Source organism: Schistocerca nitens, chromosome 5 (genome assembly GCF_023898315.1).
Source record: "Schistocerca nitens isolate TAMUIC-IGC-003100 chromosome 5, iqSchNite1.1, whole genome shotgun sequence".
Classification (NCBI taxonomy): domain Eukaryota; kingdom Metazoa; phylum Arthropoda; class Insecta; order Orthoptera; family Acrididae; genus Schistocerca; species Schistocerca nitens.
Genome location: NC_064618.1, coordinates 846,335,141 through 846,357,161, shown reverse-complemented (window position 1 = coordinate 846,357,161; position 22,021 = coordinate 846,335,141). Strand labels below are relative to the sequence as shown.

General features: G+C 41.4%; 1 protein-coding gene across 1 annotated transcript in view; it reads left to right on the top strand.

Moving 5' to 3' along the window:
* LOC126260899 (mortality factor 4-like protein 1) overlaps positions 1–22,021 on the top strand; it is a 138,140-nt gene that overhangs the window by 53,985 nt on the left and 62,134 nt on the right. The window contains exons 5-6 of the mRNA XM_049958352.1: positions 19,502–19,685; positions 21,161–21,262. Of these exons, the coding sequence (XP_049814309.1) occupies positions 19,502–19,685; positions 21,161–21,262 (286 nt within the window). The remainder of the gene's footprint in view (positions 1–19,501; positions 19,686–21,160; positions 21,263–22,021) is intronic.

The window sequence follows — 22,021 nt, the reverse complement described above, 5'->3', positions numbered from 1 at the left end:
GAGTCTCAGTCCAGCACACAGTTTTAATCTGCCAGGAAGTTTCAACTGTCAAACAGTTATCAGACACTTACCCCTATAAACATAACATCAGCTAACATGTAATAGTTTGGAGCTTTAGAACAACAATAAAAAATTAAAGTGTGTAGTTAAATACAGTCACTAAAATCTTTAAAAGCTGTAGGCCATGAAATCATTTCAATAATGCCAGACATGCTCCAGCATCTCCATCGTGGCCTCCACATAAATAAATATAAAAAAATTCTGGCCACTGCTAAATACAGTGTACTGCCTTCAGTAACATTCAGTTTCCTTATTCATGTATAATAAAGGCAAAGCAGGTTGACATTTAGATGGCAATCTGAAAATGAACTAGTGTCAGTATCATGCCTTAACATTTAGACCACAAAGAAATTATCAGCTGAACACCTCTCAACATTATAGCTCACAAACCATAGTTAGTTTCCATATGAATACATCTCCAGGGCCACACGCATGAATTAACAGTGCTGAAAATCATAAGTAACACCGAACAAATGTTCACATTATGAACGTTATGCTACAGAAGTTGATTTTAACCTAAAAAACAAGAGAAAGATACAACAAAATGTAGTATAGTAACATATTATATCTACCACTTAATATTTTTATTGTATGTAAAAAAGGAAACATGTATTACAGGCCACTGATGATGCTTCCCAAATAAATGAAGTGAAATGCTTATGGTAACAAATAAACTGCCTTCAGTTGGTTGCATAGATGGTACATACCTCCAAAAATTTAAAGCAACTAAGGGAAAGATGGAAAACAGAAAAAAATGATGATAACTAATAATTTGTTTGTCTTCACTCATGTATCATGACAACCTTTTAAGTTTGTGCATCTAATCATTTACAAACAAAGAAAATAGATGCGAATTTTGCAAAAACTAGATGAAATTTGGCCAAAAACATGCTACATTTCTGGTCCCTAGTTATTGCTGATGTGTGGGATGCCTTACTGTGGTGAAAGAGCACTTTTTTTGTATGCCAACCTTGGTCTTCTTCCAACCAATGCAAGTTTTAACAATTCAACAGTGAAGTTTAATAGGGCCCAGTTATGGTTCTACCTTTTTCCAAGTAATCAGTGAGGATTATTCCTTGGGAATCCCAGAAAATAGTGGCCATCACTTTACCAGCTGTGAAAATGGTGTTTACATTCTTTAGTACCCTGTTACCAGCCTGTGTCATTATTTTGACTGCCATTTTGACTCTGGTGTGTATTGATGGATCTAGGTTTCATCAACAATCACAAATCTACACAAAAAGTCTTGTGGATTGCAATTAAACATCACCAAACACTGTGTGGTAATGTTGTGCAGGATGTGCTTTTGATCAACCACCTCACACAGAGTTTCTTCGTAGTCATTTCTCTGAACAGGACATTATGTACTCAGTTGAGATTCCTATAGACCTGTCAGTAGCATGAATTTTTATACAGCAGTCTTGCATTATAATATAATGGAGTTTGTCAATGATTTTCTTTATGGTGATCTCAGTTTTACAGCGCGAGTGCAATTTGCCTTCAGTGCTTGAATGACCACATTTAAACTCATTAATCCACAAGTAAATGGCTTCAATGATGGTGCAAAGTCCACATGAAGTTCATTCAATTCTGTTTTGATTTGTGCGGCAGTCCAAACTTTCAAATGAAAATGTTTAATAACAGCGCAAAACTTGGTTTTCTCTATCTTCAGTTGCTATTGACAATTCAGATGGTTATCAACAATGAACTGCACACGGTGCATTGTTGAAATTCTAGGAAAAATAGAACACACCAACCATGAAGGCTCAACAATGGAAATTTACCAGACTTATCAAGCCATCCATATCATCAGATCTGTGGCTGTGCTACTTATATATGCAGTATATCGAAAATTTGAATCTGGTATCTGCTAATTTTGTGCAAAATATTGAGATTATCTCAGTTTGAGTTGAGCAAGTTACTGTAACAAATGTCTGTCAGCCTCCAACAGATAAATGGCCACCTCAGGTTCTTCGCATTTCCTCATGACCGAGTACATGCAAGTATTGTCCATGGGCGTATGTTTTGTGATCCAGGATACCCAGAAACAGCCCATCATTACATTAAGGATGGTCCTTGGAGGCTTCCCAAGTAGCTGACACTGGCCAGTAATTCTTGATGTAGGAATTCAAATATATGCAATTAGATCAGTCCCTAGACCAAGATGGAATTGACTGGCTAAATTCTCCAAACAGCTTAATAAAGTGATCAGATGGATTGCCCCATCAAATGAAAATTACTTCAGATTCATTGCAGCAGTTTCATCAACAGAAATGGAAAAAAGTGCATGCCTAGAGGATTCGAAAGAATGTATTCGAGACTGGAGTAATTACTAAGGAATTGCTAAAACATCCTGATAAAACTCGTAAAGAGTGCTTGGAACAAGGAACAGCGTGTCTGGATTTTAAGAGGTTAACTCCCCAGAGGCTCGTGGTTCTTTCTTGAGTTCGTGCATGGCACACGTAGGGCCCCTAGCTATTACAGCCCATTCTTCCTTCCCAGGCTGCATTTCCTTCCCCATGCCCCTTCCTCCCTGACCTCGTTTCTTGGCCTCTGCCTTCTCCTCCCCTCCTCTGAGTGTTACTTTGGTAGACCTGGCTATCCTCCTGATTTCTTGTATTCCTTCTGGTCTTTGTTCCTTTTCATCCTTCCTTTTTGGCGATTTTGATCCCTTTTGAGGTCCCCTGTAGCATGAGTCCTTTTGGGGAAGACCTCCCTCCCTAGCATCTACAGCAGGATTCCTTTCCACCCCTCCTTCCCTCTTCCTTCCCCATTGTAGCCCCTCCCCCCACCCCACCCCTCCTCACCAGCATGTGTAGCCAGTCTGTGTGTGATGGGGCTGTTACATACACATTGGCTGTTGTGTAGCTATCTGACTGAGCCCACTGACTACACAGGGATCACACTTCTGATACCTGAACTGTTGTCTCCCCATTTATGCTTAGGAGTGGTTGCTTGTCATTCTGGAGCACTGGAACTCCCAGCAAAGGCTGCCATTCCAGATGCCTCTTGCTGTGACTGGGGAGAGCCCCTGATAGGGGTGGGTAGTATCAGGGTGGGTGCTTTTTGTATGAAATTATTAAGCCCCCAAAAACTGGCCATTCTACAGCCATCTCTTCAGTTGGTAATGGATGATTTAATACTGCTTCCCTTCCCTGGCTATACCCTAGTAGGAGGGCCAGGCCTGCTGCCATGTTGTGAAACACTTTCCCCGCTACCTTGTCTGCACTAGGACTTGTGCGGACACATTCACTGCCACCAAGGTATAATTTTTTGTAGAAAATGCAGAAGACAAGTTTGTCGAAGTGGAATCTGTCAGTAAGATGTGGTTGGATTTCATCTTGATCAAAACTTCTTCTGTTACCCAGTGTGAAGCCCTTCATGCTTGTGATCATCTTAACGACGTCCCAATGAGCATTACTCCTCACCAGTCTTTGAATACAGTTCAGGGAATAATTTTTCATGGGGCTTGTGTGTGTGTGTGTGTGTGTGTGTGTGTGTGTGTGTGTATGTGTGTGCGCGCGTTCAGAAAGCCCATAAGGTCAGTCGCACAGATAACTGGTCCCATCGTTGTCATTTGAGGGGGGTACCCTTCCAGAGAAGGTTGAGGTCGTGTGTTGTTGTTATGTGAAGCGATACATCCTGCCACCCGTGAGGTGTTTTCGGCACATATCTTTCTGCTGTACAGCAGACATTCTGTGCAGTGAATGCGGACACCCACTCCATGACGGCAGCCCCTATGGACCACTGCCCGTGTTTGTTAATTGTCACGACCGTCTCTCTCCACGCTCACCTGATTGCCCAGTTTTTAAGAAGGAAAAGATATGATCGAAGCCACCCCGTGTCAGTGACACCTAACTTTGCCTCTGTTAAGTCTTCCTCCCCTCCCCACCCCCACCCCCGCCTGCCTCCTCCTTACCACAGTCCCAACACCCACCCCCCTGGGTACCACTGCCTCTCTCCAGTGTTCCTCTTTCTTCAGCGCCCATTGGTGGTGAGTCTCCCTCCCGGGGCCCCTCCCTCTGGTGTCTCCCAGGCTGGAGGCCTGCTGCCACAACTCAGCCACAGGACCCACAGTTTGTGTGCCGCAAGGTTGCCCGCTGACCTTCAGCTACAGATCTTGCAGTAACTCTGTAACTTGCTCTCCCTCCGTGCCATGCTCTCCTGGATCTATAATAGAGAGGAAGAAGAAGAAATAATGTAAGTTCCGGGACAAGGCTTCACCATCCACTGATGGCCCTGAAACTGCTACTCTCCCCCCCCTCCCCCCCCTCCCCCCCCCCCCTCCCACCACTTGCAACCTGTGTCTGACCAATAACTGTCAAAAGTATGATCATATAGGGTATCAAATGAAATTTGTGTCTGGATTGAGCTATTTTTGGTTGGAAGGACGCAGCCTGTTCTAACTTCAGGTGTGCCTCAGGGAAGTGTCTTGGGACCCTTGCTGTTCCTTTTTTATATCAATGATCTTGCAGACAGTATTAATAGTAACTTCAGATTTTTTGCAGACGATGCAGTTATCTGTGATGGAGTACGGTCTGAAAGAACCTGCATAAATATTCAGTTAGATCTTGGTAAGATTTCAAAGTGGTGCAAAGACTGGCAACTTGCTTTAAGTGTTAGTTAATGTACACTTCACAAAATGAAAATAACTTAGTGTCCTATGACTGTAATATCAATGAGTCACTATTGGAATTGGCAAACTCATACAAATACTTGGGTGTAACACTGTAGGGATATGAAATGGAATGATCATGTAGGCTCAGTTGTGGGTGAAGCAGGTTCAGTTTATTGGTAGAATACTGGGGCAGTGCAATCAGTCAACGAAGGAGATTGCTTACAAATCGCTGAAGTGACACATTCTAGAATGTTGTTCAGGTGTGCGGGACCTGTACCAAATAAGACTAACAGAGGATATTGAACATATACAGAGAAGGGCAGCACGAATAGTCATCAGTTTGTTTGATCTGTGGCAGTGTGCCTCAGAGATACTGAAGGAACTGAACTGGAAGAGTCTTGAAGATAAATTTTAACTGTCCCAAGAAAGTCAATTAACAAGAAATGGCTTTAAATGATGACACTAGGAATACATTACAATCCTCTGTGTATCGCTCAAGTAGGGATCCTGAGGATAAGATTAGAACAATTATTGCACACATAGAGGCATTCAAACAATCATTCTTCCCGCACTCCGTATGTGAATGAACAGGAAGAAACCCTAACAAGTGATACAGTGGAATGTTCCCTCTGCCTTGCAGCTCATGGTGGTTTTGCAGAGTATATATGTAGATGTAGATGGATGTCACCCCATCCTCATTGGTGACGCATAGTGGCCTGGCAGTACGATAGTCCCAAGCCCGTTCACCTCCCATTTGGATCTCCATTCTGTTCAGTGTTTATTCAATGGAACTGTAATGGTTATTACTGTCATCTCCCGGAGTTGCAGTCCCTTATTTCCTTTTATTCGGGAGATTGTGTCATTCTCCAGGATCTCATTTTACTGATGCTCACTCACCGACCCTTCATGAATACATTGCTTTCTTTCGAAACCAGGTTGGCCCTTTGAGGGCTTCTGTTGGTGTTTGCATGTTGATATGTGTGAACAATGGATCCCCCTTCATACGACATTGTAAGCAGTTACCATTTGGGTCGATTTGGACTTTGCAGTCATTGTTTTCCAACTTCTATCTCCCTTTGGACAGGCCACCTGCAGCCACTGTGCCAACTGCCCTCCTTCAGCAACTGCCTCCTTGAGAATTTTAATGTCCATCACCCTTTGTGGAGCAGTGCTTTTTTGTCTAGTCGCGGGCTCCTCATTAACCAATTTCTTGCAGACCAAGGCCTGTGCCTTCTTAGTGGTGGTTCCCCTACTCATTTTAGTGTCGCATATGGCACTTTCTCTGCCACTGATATTTCACTCACTTCCTTCCTGCTTCTTTCTTCCTTCCTTCCTTCCACTGATGGCCACACGGTGGCCTCTGCACTAGTGATCATTTACTGTTGATTCTCTTGTACTCTTCCCTCCTCCCAATGGCCAGGTTACAACGCCGGGCTTTCCATTGTACTGACTTGCTGTATATACCTCCCAGGTCATGTTTACACTTTCTTTGTCAGGTTGTATTGATGAAGTCATTCATGATCTGTTCTTTCGAAACCAGGTTGGCCCTTTGAGGGCTTCTGTTGGTGTTTGCATGTTGATCTGTGTGAACATTGTTAGTACACGGATCCCCCTTCATACAACATTGTAAGCAGTTCCCATTTGGGTCGATTTGGACTTTGCAGTCATGGTTTTGCAACTTCTATCTCCCTCTTGACAGGCTACCTGCTGCCAGCATTGCAGTTCCCTGCTCATCACACGACGAGCCAACAGTTGCATTCCTTCCCTTCTGTGGTAGTACGTCCAGCAATATAGGTAGAGTCCTGGGAAGACAAAATATGATATGCATTTTCTGATCTCCTGAGAAGATGAAGCAGATCCCAGACCCTATAAGGACAGTCTCGGCCTCAGGATTCCTGGAATTTACAACAACCCATGTGAGTGTGGAAGTAATTAGATCAGTCAGTCCATCCACACCATTTCTGACTGCTGTGCAAATCATCAACGGCATATTAAAAATTGGTGAACTGGAGAAATCTGCAGTTGTTGAGCCCAGCATCATAAGCAAACATAAAATAATGTTTGACAAAACAAAAGATTTTTTTCCAGTCTCCCATATATTAAAGAGGCTGAAGAAATAAGAATGTGTGAGAAAATCTTCAACTATGAAGGTGGATATAATGTTAGCAGTACATGGAAGCTAGATCTCAATAAAGAGGAGAACCACAGGTATTTGTTGCAATGGTTATGCTACGGTGGGAGTGATGGCACCACCATTGCTGACATTGACACCACCTGCGACAGCATGATATAAATATTGACCAATCAGAAGCTGTCTTTGGGCTATATAAGGTCACCACAGCAGTACTTATGACAATCAGTTCCTCCTAACGCTGACAGTGATGGAAATCATTGAAAGCTCGAGGTTTTAGACTGAACTTGTGTGGCAAGAAGTCCGAAAAGGTTTTATACAACATGCCATCACGAAAGACTTCGACCTCAAGACTAGCTGTTGCTACTATATGATGAAACATAAAGTGATCTATGTTACATTCACAGTGTATGTACAGAAGCCAAGCATGTTGATAGCTACATCAATTAGATGAGCAATTATTGGGGAAATGCCATTTTTTGCCTCTTGCAAATGTGCAATAAAGGGATGTGTTTTGATCAGCGCAGTCAAATACCTCCCATATGGCTGTTGTAGGCTTGAAAAACTTTCGGTTGAAGCTCTGGCATCCTCTGTTTCTTTTCCCTGCTAAAATGTACAACTTATCTGAGAAGCAAAACTTGATCTTAGTTTGTGTCAACGGTAACAGTGTTGTTATTGTTCCATCAGACAATTGAAATATCTGAAACAGTGGAAAAAACAGCTTGAGTGTGATACATATATACCAATACTTCATTGCAAAGTAGTAGCAATATATTTATCTGATTAATTATTTGAGGATGATTTGTATGCACCTCTCTTTCGCTTTTTCAATTTTTCAGTCTGTCAGTATGCTGCTCTTAGGAATTCAGCTTTGACAAATGGTACCTGATGCATCAATACCTCTTTTCTTCAGATCTTATTAAAGTCCAGTGCTGGTAAACATATTTTCAAAGAAGAGTCGATACAGTACATCACAGAGCGATTTCTCGGCATTTTTCATTATGACTCCTTATCCTAAGCCTTTCTCAGTATATTTTTCACTGATAGTTATTGATCCTTAGCAAGATCCCAGACATAAAAATATGCAACTATTGCTGATTCCTCTAAATCAGAATTTGCACCCATATTAAATTGTCTTTCCTGTGATAAATTGTTTGCATCCTTGCCTTACAAAATAGGCAGCCATGGACTCACCCACAGCTTGATGATGTTGGTGTAGTACAAAATTTTTGAAATAGCCATTGAGCATTTAGTAGCTGTCAAATTTTTGCAAAATGATCACATTTATTTAAATGATTGTTGTTCAAATTTGCATATTTGTCATAATGAGCTACAAACACATTGTGAATTACTGTTTTCTGTTCGGCAGTGCATTTTCCTCCTCAGGACCATACGTTAGGACTCAAAACAAGAATTCTTGTAAACATACGCATTTAATTTTTGCTGCAGTCACATAAACTGTTTCTTTTGGTGGCATACTCATAAATGTATATAACCATCGTCGTAACTATTTCATCATAAAAAAATTTGATAAAATACTCTAAAGTACTTTTTTCTGGTTTTGCTGGTACTGTACGCATGAAAGGCCACTCAGTATGAAATGATGCTGAATCATCCTTTGTTTGTTCATACTGGACTTCATTTTTTCCTAATTCTACTATCAGGAGGTGGTGGAGTTGCAGAATGACACCTGATTTTTGTTTGAGAACTGAGATGGTCCATCAGTACTTACAGTATTTCACACAGATCATGCAGTGTAATTTGTTTCCTGTAAACAAATTTATGTCTCATTGCCCTAACGTCCTTCAGGAAGGATGACAAGAAAAATATCACTCCTATTTCCACCATGCACATGCATATCTCAAAAGTAGTCATTGATAACAAAGATCCAACCTTCCTACCATTAAATATGCAATTAACCTGAACTAATTATCACAATCGTAGAAAGTAAACTTACTCATGCAGAATTATGTCTGACAGCTCATCCATTAGAATGAAATTTTCACTCTACAGCGGAGTGTGTGCTGATATGAAACTTCCTGGCAGATTAAAACTGTGTGCCGGACCGAGACTCGAACTCAGGACCTTTGCCTTTCGCGGGCAAGTGCTCTACCGACTGAGCTACTCAAGCACGACTCACGCCCCATCCTCACAGCTTTAATTCCGCCAGTACCTCGTCCCCTACCTTCCAAACTTCACAGAAGCTCTCCTCGGGGCGTGAGTCGTGCTTGGGTAGCTCAGTTGGTAGGACACTTGCCCTCAGGAGAGCTTCTGTGAAGTTTGGAAGGTAGGGGACAAGGTACTGGCGAAATTAAAGCTGTGAGGACTGGGCGTGAGTTGTGCTTGCGTAGCTCAGTCGGTAGAGCACTTGCCCATGAAAGGCAAAGGTCCAGATTTCGAGTCGCGGTCCGGCACACAGTTTTAATCCACCAGGAAGTTTCAACTCATCCAGTGCACCTATTCAATGAACTTCACACTATTCAACCACAATCTATAATAATGAAACAACAACAAAATTATGCAGATTGCACCAATATACGTTTAAATTCTATTTCATTGTTGAAACAAATTGGTGAGAAGGTTAATTGTGTAGAAATAAAACTTTTGTTTAAAGAGTGTGTTTAATCCTTCTAGAAGGACATCAGGTTCAACTGGGTTCATAATAGTCTTCCTCAAGGCTCAGTTTTGACACCCGTTCTGTTCAGCTTATATACATTTTAACTCCCTGAAACAAGAGTCAAGGAAGTTCATTTATGCGGGTGGCTTTGGCCACTCAGCTGAGAAATCAGCTGCTTTCATCTTAACAATAGCACACCCAATACAAAGCTACATATCACCTTTAATGGTCAAATCCTCTACCCCCAAGACTTCCCAAAGTATCTAGAAGTAACTCTTTGATAGAACCTTCTTGTACAGGAAACACATAGAAAAGACTGCAGCAAAGCTGAGATCACCCAGTAACATGAAGCAGTAGCTGAGTGGTACCTCATGCGGTGCAAGAGCTACTACACTATGACATTCTTTCTTACGACTCGTGTACTCTGCTGCTGAATACTGTGCTTTCATGTGGCTTAATAGTTCACATGTGAGAAAAACTGATGCTGATCCAAATTCTGTAGTAAAAACAATAAAAGATTGCATCAGACCTACTCTCTACACTGGTTATCACTTGTAAGCCACATTGTGCCATCAGATCATTGAAGACAGAATGCCCTTCTCAAGGAATATGAGAAAAATTAATTAAAATTCCTCAGCTCCCAATCCACTCTGATGAGCCTGCACCTAGAATAGGCCAATTAAAATGAAGGCAATCACCTATCTTATTGGCAGGATCGCTACAAGCAGTGGTTTTCGACATGAACAGGAAGTGGTCAGAAACATGGAACAGTATTGTCCATGAGGACTCTCATAAGACCTGGCACAAAACCCACTATCATGGAATTACCATGACATACTTGGACAACAATTAGTAAGATTTGTAAAGGCCATGGCATCTGTGCAGAAAGCCCCTACTGAGAGGGAAAGACTTCAGCTTCTCAATGTGACTGTGATAATGAACTTCAGACCATTGGACACTTTGTAACAAGCTGTACCAGACGAGCTTACCCTGGATATCCAGAAGAGTTCTGTGAGGCGATAGAGGCAGCCCTTGAATGGATTGAAAATTAGTTTAAATTTAGTTGTTTAACTTTATTTACTTTGTAAAATTATACAGTTAATGTATGTTAGTTGCAGCTCAGTTTCTATTACCATACTCTAAAACAATAAGTAAACAAATGTCCAGGAATGGAACATAAAGCTTCGACTAATAGGTAGCAAAGTATATCAGTTCTCTGCTGCCTCAATACCAGAAGTACGTTTATGTCAAACTTCTAATGACAGCAGTTAAAATTCATTATCGATGTCAATACAAGCGTGTAAACCATTCAACAAAACATCATCGATATGGGCTTTCGGACCCGAAGGCCCACTTGTGTACCCTTGATGACTGCACAACACAAAGCTTTATTCCTCGCCTGGGCCCACAAACACCAACATTGGACTGTTGATGACTGGAAACATGTTGCCTAGTCGGATGAGACTTGTTTCAAATTGTATCGAGCAAATGGACATGTACAGGTATGGAGACAACCTCATGAATCCATGGACCCTGCATGTCAGCAGGGGACTGTCAAAGCTTGTGGAGACTCTGTGATGGTGTGGGGCATGTGCAGTTAGAGTGGTATGGGACCCCTGATACATCTAGATACAATTCTGACAGGTGACACATATGTAAGCATCCTGTCTGATCATCTGCATCCATTCATGTCCATTGGGCACTACGACGGACATGGGCAATTCCAGCAGGACAATGCGGCACCTCACACATCCAGTGCGGCTCCAGGAACACTCTTCTGAGTTTAAACACTCCCACTAGCCACCAAACTCCCCAGACATGAACATTATTGAGCATATATGGGATGCCTTGCAACATGCTGTTCAGAAGAGATCTCCTCTCGCACTCTTACGGAGTAGGCAGGTGTACCAGTTTATTTGGCTCTTAATTGTATGTAGTAGTAAAGCTGTCATCAATGTGAATGTTGTTTTGAACACTGCAGTACTTTACTACACTTTGTTCTGTCATAGGTGGTATGTCGTTGCCTTCCTGCGACCTTCAAACTGACTTATCCAGCTGGTTGTAGGGGGCTGTGGCTGTACAGTTTAACATGGACTCTGAAACATTGTGCAACTCAGAGTTTTCACAGCAGCAGACATTGCCAGAGATGAAAACCATTAACATACGTGGACAATTTTTTTCTTGTTTTCATCCACGTGCATCTACTTCTTATTTAGCTTTCTGTCTCAAGCTTTGCAGTAGTAAAGTCATTTTGTATTGCTGGCAGTGGCAGATACATATGGGGGGCGTGCGGGGCACGCGCTCCCCCCTTGCAGGGCCACCCGCATTGCCACCTGCACCACCCCCGCTAGTTTGCCCGCACGTTATTCATTTGTTTGTTTCATCAGTCGACTCGACTGAATTGAGTTATCGAGTAGTTGTACTTTCCTATGTAGCAGGTGTGTCCATGTCATTGTATTTTATATATTTCTGTGTGGCACATAGATAACTAATACATCCCTACGAGAGAAGTCGCGGCCATTCTAGTGATCTCGATACGTTAGTCTGTCTGACATTTGTTCGAGAAAAGCAGTGAATATTCTACTGTTTTTTTTTTTTACGGTAAAAGTAAAGTCAGCTCAAGATATCTTTAGTGCCCCCTCCTTGAGGTTTTTCTGTATGTGCCACTTATTACTGGTACCAGTTCCATTCACATAGTGGAATGTGGCTTTTGTGAACTTTTGGTTCAAATGGCTCTGAGCACTATGGGACTCAACTTCTGAGGTCATTAGTCCCCTAGAACTTAGAACTAGTTAAACCTAACTAACCTAAGGACATTACAAACATCCATGCCCAAGGCAGGATTCGAACCTGCGACCGTAGCGGTCTTGCGGTTCCAGACTGCAGCGCCTTTAACCGCACGGCCACTTCGGCCGGCTGTGAACTTTTATCAGCATGTCTTTGCACAATAAAGTTTCACATCCATTCCATTGCTCTGTTAAGGAATGAGCTGCCCAGAAGCAATAAAGCTAAGGCATGAGCTGTCCAGAAATAATAAACCTTGCTCAGTTTAATTTAATGTTACTTTGTGGTGCAACCTGCAGGTGGAGAAATGCTTGATGAAACTTTGCAGTAACAGACCATTTTCTTATCATACTCTCTCATTAAAAATCAACATAATTTCCTGATGCAAAAAGTCAGAGCCTCAAATATTTATCTATCTGTTATGTTCTTTGACTAGTTTCTTTCCTATACTATATTTGCTACTGGTTTCAGTGGGAAATGTTATCCAGAGTTGAGAGGAGCCTCCAGATGGAAAGTATCCTCTGAAACTCCCTGTAACATCAAAGCTTGGAAGAATGACATGGAGAAACATATCCCCAAAAGAATGGTACACTGAAAATGTTTAAGTAAAATTTCTCACAGAACTGCTCATTCTATAACTACGTAGGAAATCATCATTATAATTGACTGCCCACAAGGACCCAAAACACTTTTTTGTTTTTTACCAATTAGTTTTGTATAGTAGGGGGGTTGGAATGTTTTGTATTTTTACTCTCGAGTGTGACTTGGCGACTGCTTGAGGGATAAGCAGTGGCTCTGGTTTGAAAGATGAAAATAAGTTGCCAGAAGAGGACTGTGCTCACTGCATGCTTCTCCAAATAATATTCAATGAAGCTGTAGACAGAGATAACACACCTTTTGGCTGCCAGTATGTGCTGTCCTAAGCCAGATCACACAGTTACTATATCTAAATTGGTTACTATGTTTCATGCTGCCAGCACAGTGTGCTTTGAATAAGTGTTCAACAACAGTGGTAATAAAGTTAGGACCAGTTTACGGTTTTGATCCAAAGTACATTTATAGGTATGTCTAGGCAAATGGTGAAGAGATTTGTGATGTTTCCACTTGGAGTCTCCTATTGTTAAGCTTCTGCTGCATGCTTTTTGTGTAATTGTTTGTTTCTGTGTAGAAAGTAAAACCCATGGCCAACAAAGTTCAGAAAATTTATTGATTATGAGAAAATTCCAAAGAAACTTAAATATTTAATTATTTTTGAACAAAACAAAAGTTATATTTATTCACAAGAAACACGTCATAGCAGAACCATGAACTTAAGCAAGAATAAGCAAAGTAGTTACAGACAGAGCAGTCAGTTCAGTGAGTGACATAAAATTTGAGTACTGTGGTAGAGATTTTGGTTCTGAAATAACTTTTAACAAACAATATTCATTAGCAACTGTAAATATTATGGATCTGCAGTTATAAAGTTGTGATAGCATGTGGATACCTTCAGGTGTGGCAGTAGCATAGCCATTGTTATTTTTAAATATAGAAAGTGACTTTAAATGTGATTGCAAACAAAATCATTGCTGTAGCTGATTTTTAGAAAAAATATGTAAATGTTGTTGTTCATTCAGGATTTCACAAAGCAGTAAGAGGCTGAAATGAAAGCTTCTTGTGTAAAACTATTGTAAATTTTATAAATGATTTGTGAATGTTATTTTCTCACACGATAATGACTGAAAAATAAAAATAGACTGATAACAGTTGTGTAGTAAGAGATTGGCCTATTATAAGATGCACATAAATTAAGCCATCTATTAGGTGTACAACTTTGCTTCCGCCGTTTTGCAATAGACGGAAGTAGCGGCAAGTGGGGTTCAGGTGATTGGTCATAGGTGTAATACAATAAGCTTAGGCATCTGTAAACATAATTCCATAAAAATATTAGTCGACTTGTGATTGTATCGTATGGTTATTCTCGATTAAGTACGTCTGCTTATGTACCCATTTCTTGCCATTTGCGGGAAGTTTTAATTTTCTGCTTTAACATGAAGAAAACTGCGGCTGTGGCTCTTAAAATGCTGGGTAAGACCAATGGTGAGGGAACTATTAGTGGAAGAACATGCAGAGAATGTTTTCAACACCTTAAGAACAGTGATTTTGATGTCGAAGACCGGCATGGCGGGGGAAGACAGAACGTTTTCGTAGCTACTGAAACAGACGAAGACAGTCACAGGACATCATTATTGAAAGCAATTGATGTGTTTGAGCCCAGCACTGAAACACAAATGTCCACAATACAGCAATAGACACATAAAGGTAATTTTGCAGCAGGTCAGTGCTCAACCCCGTATCGCAAAACCCGTCAAACTATACGTGAAAACATTGAAATGAGAAGTTCTATCCCTCTCGCTGTATTCTCCATACTTTGCTCTCTCTCTGACTACCACCTTTTTTGATCAGTGGCATACGGTCTGACTGACCAGCACTTCCAATCATATGAACAAGTGCAAAACTGATTTGATTCATGGATCCCCACAAAAGATGCCCAGGTCTTCCGCCACGGGATTCATATGCTATCCGAAAGATGGGAGAATGTAGTGGCCAGCGATGGGCAATACTATGAATCATAATTTTTTTGTAAGTTTTTCACAATAAAGCCCCGAACTTTGAGAAAAAACGGTTTTTGTGAGAATGTGACCATCTTCATTCCAGCAGTTCTCATTTGGTGCTAGTTTTCGTGTTTCTTGAGGAAAGATTCTTTAAAAACTTCCTTAGTATTTTTGTTGGGCTGTACTTGGTTGTGAAACGCAGAGTAAATACTGCTTGTCTGAGGGCTATATTACAGTATGTTCTTTACATTATGAACCGCCGTCTGCTTCACGTCTGCTGTGCAGCGAGCTACCTTAATTTAAGTATTAACTGTATTTTTCTTACTTGTCACTTCTTCTTCCATGTGTTTTTGCTTTTAGGAAGCTTTATTTGTCGAGTGCTATTAATAGTGTTCCATAGATTTCGTGTTTGTTTTGAATACAGTCAGAGAGAATCCCTTTAGTCAACCATAGTGCCGGTAGTGCTAGTGTTTGTTTTCAATACAGTCCAGAGACAGGTAGTGCTATTTTCTTCGTTTTCTACAAGAAGTGGCTAGCAATCACAGTTTAGTCAATAGTCAGCCGCCTTTAGTGAATTAGCAGTCTAGTTAAAACTTGATTAACTCTCTTCAGTAAATTGATTCCTTAGGCTGGATAGGATGTGTGACTGCTGTGTACGGACGCAGGAGGAGCTGGCCACTGTTCGCGAACAGCTGAGCGTGTTGATGATGGCCCCGGTCAGCCATCTTCAGGCTGCTGCCTCGGAGTGTAGTGGCAGTGGGGAGTCTGGTGCGTCGCAAGGTACACCCCAGGTGTTACATGCTTCACCCACTGTCCCTGCTGTCGAGACATCTTCGCAGGTACCGGGTGCGGTTGGGCCACCCTCTCCCCAAGGGGAGCGGCGGGTTCAGCGGCGTTCGCGGCGCACGAAGCGGAGGGTAAATGTGGAGGCTGGCCGTGTGGCATCGCCCGCTCTGCCTGTGAGTGGACATGTGGCTGCTCCTTCAGCAAGGTCCGAGCAGGCACATGGGGGGAGGGGTTTATTAGTTATTGGGAGCTCCAACGTTAGGCGGGTGATGGAGCCCCTTAGGGAAATAGCGAAAAGGTCGGGGAAGAAGGCCAGTGTTCACTCTGTATGCTTGCCGGGGGGTCTCATCCGAGATGTGGAGGAGGCCCTACCGGCGGCGATAGAGAGCACTGGGTGCACCCGACTGCAAATTGTTGCTCATGTCGGCACCAATGACTCCTGCCGTCTGGGTTCAGAGGTCATCCTCAGATCGTACAGGCGGTTGGCGGAATTGGTGAGGCGGAAAGCCTCACTCGCGGGGTGGAATCAGAGCTAACTATTTGTAGTATCGTTCCCAGAACCGATCACGGTCCTCTGGTTTGGAGCCGAGTGGAAGGCTTAAACCAGAGGCTCAGACGATTCTGCGGAGATCTGGGGTGCAAATTTCTCGTCCTCCACTATTGGGTGGAGAAATGTAGGGTCCCCCTGAATAGGTCAGGTGTGCACTACACGCCGGAAGCGGCTACAAGGGTAGCAAAGTATGTGTGGAGTGCACATGGGGGTGTTTTAGGTTAGACAATTCCCTCCCTAGGCCCGACAAGATGCCTCCTGAGACGCGGCAAGGTAGGGGTAGGCAAAATGCAACAGGGAATAACAATATTAATGTGTTAATAGTAAACTGCAGGAGTGTCTATAGAAAGGTCCCAGAACTGCTCTAATTAATAAACGGTCACAACGCCCATATAGTACTAGGGACAGAAAGTTGGCTGAAACCAGACGTAAACAGTAATGAAATCCTAAACTCAGATTGGAATGTATACCACAGAGACAGGCTGGACAGTGAAGGGGGAGGCATGTTTATAGCGATAAGAAGTGCAATAGTATCGAAGGAAATTGATGAAGATCCGAAATGTGAAATGATTTGGGTGAAGGTCACAGTTAAAACAGGCTCAGACATGGTAATTGGATGTCTTTAAAGGCCCCCTGGCTCAGCAGCTGTTGTGGCTGAGCACCTGAAGGATAATTTGGAAAATATTTCGAGTAGATTTCCCCACCATGTTATAGTTCTGGGTGGAGATTTTAATTTGCCGGATATAGACTGGGAGACTCAAACGTTCATAACGGGTGGCAGGGACAAAGAATCCAGTGACATTTTTTTAAGTGCCTTATCTGAAAACTACCATGAGCAGTTAAACAGAGAACCGACTCGTGGCGATAACATATTAGACCTTCTGGTGACAAACAGACCCGAACTATTTGAAACAGTTAACGCAGAACAGGGAATCAGCGATCATAAAGTGGTTACGGCATCGATGATTTCAGCCGTAAATAGAAATATTAAAAAAGGTAGGAAGATTTTTTTGTTTAGCAAAAGTGACAAAAAGCAGATTTCAGAGTACCTGACGGCTCAACACAAAAGTTTTGTCTCAAGTACAGATAGTGTTGAGGATCAGTGGACAAAGTTCAAAACCATCATACAGTATGCGTAAGATGAGTATGTGCCAAGCAAGATCGTAAGAGATGGAAAAGAGCCACCGTGGTACAACAACCGAGTTAGAAAACTGCTGCGGAAGCAAAGGGAACTTCACAGCAAACATAAACGTAGCCAAAGCCTTGCAGACAAACAAAAATTACGCGAAGCGAAATGTAGTGTGAGGAGGGCTATGCGAGAGACGTTCAATGAATCCGAAAGTAAAGTTCTTTGTACTGACTTGGCAGAAAATCCTAAGAAATTCTGGTCTTATGTCAAAGCGGTAGGTGGATCAAAACAAAATGTCCAGACACTCTGTGACCAAAATGGTACTGAAACAGAGGATGACAGACTAAAGGCCGAAATACTAAATGTCTTTTTCCAAAGCTGTTTCACAGAGGAAGACTGCACTGTAGTTCCTTCTCTAGATTGTCGCGCAGATGACAAAATGGTAGATATCAAAATAGACGACAGAGGGATAGAGAAACAATTAAAATCGCTCAGAAGAGGAAAGGCCACTGGACCTGATGGGATACCAGTCCTATTTTACACAGAGTACGCGAAGGAACTTGCCCCCCTTCTTGCAGCGGTGTACCGTAGGTCTCTAGAAGAGCGTAGCGTTCCAAAGGATTGGAAAAGGGCACAGGTCATCCCCGTTTTCAAGAAGGGACGTCGAACAGATGTGCAGAACTATAGACCTATATCTCTAACGTCGATCAGTTGTAGAATTTTGGAACACGTATTATGTTCGAGTATAATGACTTTCCTGGAGACTAGAAATCTACTCTGTAGGAGTCAGCATGGGTTTCGAAAAAGACGGTCGTGTGAAACCCAGCTCGCGCTATTCGTCCACGAGACTCAGAGGGCCATAGACACTGGTTCACAGGCAGATGCCTTGTTTCTTGACTTCTGCAAGGCGTTCGATACAGTTCCCCACAGTCATTTAATGAACAAAGTAAGAGCATATGGACTATCAGACCAATTGTGTGATTGGATTGAGGAGATCCTAGATAACAGAACGCAGCATGTCATTCTCAATGGAGAGAAGTCTTCCGAAGTAAGAGTGATTTCAGGTGTGCCACAGGGGAGTGTCATGGGACCGTTGCTGTTCACAATATACATAAATGACCTGGTGGATGACATCGGAAGTTCACTGAGGCTTTTTGCAGGTGATGCTGTGGTGTATCGAGAGGAGGTAACAATGGAAAATTGTACTGAAATGCAGGAGGATCTGCAGTGAATTGACGCATGGTGCAAGGAATGGCAATTGAATCTCAATGTAGACAAGTGTAATGTGCTGCGAATACATAGAAAGATAGATCCCTTATCATTTAGCTACAAAATAGCAGGTCAGCAACTGGAAGCAGTTAATTCCATAAATTATCTGGGAGTACGCATTAGGAGTGATTTAAAATGGAATGATCATATAAAGTTGATCGGCGGTAAAGCAGATGCCAGACTGAGATTCATTGGAAGATTCCTAAGGAAATGCAATCCGAAAACAAAGGAAGTAGGTTACAGTACCCTTGTTCGCCCACTGCTTGAATACTGCTCAGCGGTGTGGAATCCGTACCAGATAGGGTTGATAGAAGAGACAGAGAAGATCCAACGGAGAGCAGCGTGCTTCATTGCAGGATTATTTAGTAATCGGGAAAGCGTTACGGAGATGATAGATAAACTCCAGTGGAAAACTCTGCAGGAGAGACGCTCAGTAGCTCGGTACGGGCTTTTGTTAAAGTTTCGAGAACATACCTTCACCGAAGAGTCCAGCAGTATATTGCTCCCTCCTACGTATATCTCGCGAAGAGACCATGAGGATAAAATCAGAGAGATTAGAACCCACACAGAAGCATACAAACAATCCTTCTTTCCACGAACAATACGAGACTGGAATAGAAAGGAGAACCGATAGAGGTACTCAGGGTACCCTCCGCCACACACCGTCAGGTGGCTTGTGGAGTATGGATGTAGATGTAGATGTAGATGTAGAAGAGACTGTTTCAAACCAACATTACTTTACTGTATAAACATGTGGAATAATTTGAAAGTTGAGACAGGGAGTTTATTCTTGGTACGTTTCGGGGTGCACATCCATAAAATGCTGTACAATTTCAATGTGGTTATTAACCTATTACATGTGATCTGTTTATATTATAGTTGTTAATGATAAATTATTTTCCTTTTCACCCATTCATTTTGAAGCTGAAAATTAGTTTACTCATCTTGTTACTTGTTTTATAGGAGAAAGAAACCAGCAAAACGGAAATCCGATGGTACCCTTTTTGTGGGCAAGGATGGAGAGGGTCAGAGTCGCCCCTCAACCCCCTTAGGTCCTAGTGCCGCATCAACACCTTCCTCATCTCAAGACTCATCATCAGATGTGCCTCGTCGCAAGAGGGGCCGAGTTGACCCTACTGTTGAAACGGTTTGTTTTTCCATTTTTTTAAAGGGAGATACTCTTATTTGTTGTAAACAAAGCACACCTCTTGAGTATTAACAAAAAACTTAGGAGGTATCTATTAAGAAGGACATGATCTTTAAAAGTAAGCTCAAACATCTACATGATTTAAATTCTCTTTTTGCCCTAGTCAGTTATTGATATATTATTGCTGCTGTTTTGTGATGATGCACATTTTTTTATCTGTTTTAGATTCCATACATCATTGCTCATTGAGTACAGAAATATTTTAGTGCTACATTGTGAAGAGAAATGTGTACATTCAAAGAGTAGTTGACAGTGTGTTCTGGCAAATAAGTTTTTTCCCTTTTTTCTTAGCAAAATTACAGACTATATTTGAGACTCCTTTTTTCTGTTAACTTTGCACAATGCTTTAGTTATATTGTGTTGTTTCAGTATTACATTGCCTAAAGCAAGTGTTAAAAAAAAGTGGTTTAAAGTTATATTCATGGTGCTCAGAAACAACCTGAAATGCTTGTTTGAGTGTTGCATGGTAGGTTCTACTGAGCAGTAATTGTTAAGAAAAAAATTCAGTGTTTTTTGTCATTTCCACATTAATAGCAACTAAGTTAGGCCATCTGGCCATTGCATATGCAAATTCAAGCAGCCCACCAGAGGTGGTGTTCCTAAATGTGTTCTTTGTTTGGTTTTCTAAAACAAGAGAGCAGTCCAAAACTTGGACCTGGGACAGCAGTAAAAATCAAACTCAAGCCAGAAGCTGAGCGGTCTCATGCGCTTATCATCAGGGCTATGAGAACAGCTGACACTAATTGTATGCAGTGAGCCACTTGAATTTATGCTGTAGTGGCCTGATTTGAATAACATCAATGGTAATTAACTCAGAAACGATGAAACATGTTGACTTTTGTCCTTGACAGTTATTTTTCAGCACAACCTACCCTGCAACGCCCTTGCAAGCTTAATTTCAGTGCTAATTAACTCAGAAACAACACAATGTATCGAATTTTTTTCTTAAAAATTATCTCTCAACATAACCTACCCTGCAACACCCTTACAAGCTTTTCAAACAGTTTCTGACCACTCTGTATATAACCACAAAGTTAAAAAGAAAACAGAAATACAGTATTCCCATGTAACCACACATATTTACACCGAATGAGATAGCGCAGTGTTTAGCACATTGGACTCACATTCGGGAGGACGATGGTTGAAACCTGTGAGCAACCATACAGATTTAGGTTTTCATGATTTCCCTAAATCGCTTGAGGCAAATACTGAGATGGTTCCTCTGAAATGATATGTCTGATTTCCTTCTCTGTTCTTCTCTAATCCAAGCTTGCATTCTGTCTCTAATGACCTAGTTGTCAATGGGACATTAAACTGTAATCTCCTCCTCCTCCTCCTCCTCCTCCAAACGTATTTACCTATGTCCAATTTATCCATTCACTGATAAGACTAATGTGTATTTGTTTCTTGTCCAGGAGGAACAATTTACCACGAAAGTGGAAGTGAAAGTAAAATTACCAGATGAACTAAAACCATGGCTTGTTGATGATTGGGATTTCATCTGTAGACAAAGGAAAGTAAGTGAAATTTTTGAAGGGTATGAAAAGTCCTATGTACTTCTTCAGTCTAATGAAGCAAATTTAAGATTATATACGGACATGGTTGAATATATATAAAAATGCGATTCTTTTCAAATGTTGAAAATTGATAGATTTAACAGGAATTTGAAAACCTAAACAGAATTTTTATGAAGATGTAACTATATTGTTCAGAAATTAAAGTACAGAGATAAGGAATATGTGTTTAGAAGTTATAAATGGGGACATAAAGAATCCAAGTCACACTGACTAAATGAGCCTTCTACATTTTGTGTGTAGTAACATCTGGTTTTATTTAAAATGATGATAAGAACAAGCTTTCTTAAAGAAGAAAGAAGTAATATTAATATGGATAATAAACCAGTAATAAGAACATTAACAATGTAGCTAATTGTATGATTCCTTTAATATTATGAATGGATAGATTGCTGCACACCATAAATTGAGTTTCTGACAGTCATGACCAAAATACTGTATCGGGCTTTTTGTTGTGCCTGTCTCCAACTCTATGTGCCATCGTTACAGTGAGTAGCAATCTCTCCTTTCCATAATAGTAAAGATATCATTGTATTAGCTATTGTGCTTCTTGTTGGTAGCTTTGGTGCCTCTTTGTGATTGTATATAAAACCTCAATCAAGAAGACACAAATAAAAAAGTAGAAGCTGTGGAAAGTTTTTGTCTTATAGATACCTAAATCATATTCTACCTAATACTTTTTGCCATGTGGCTAATAGTTTT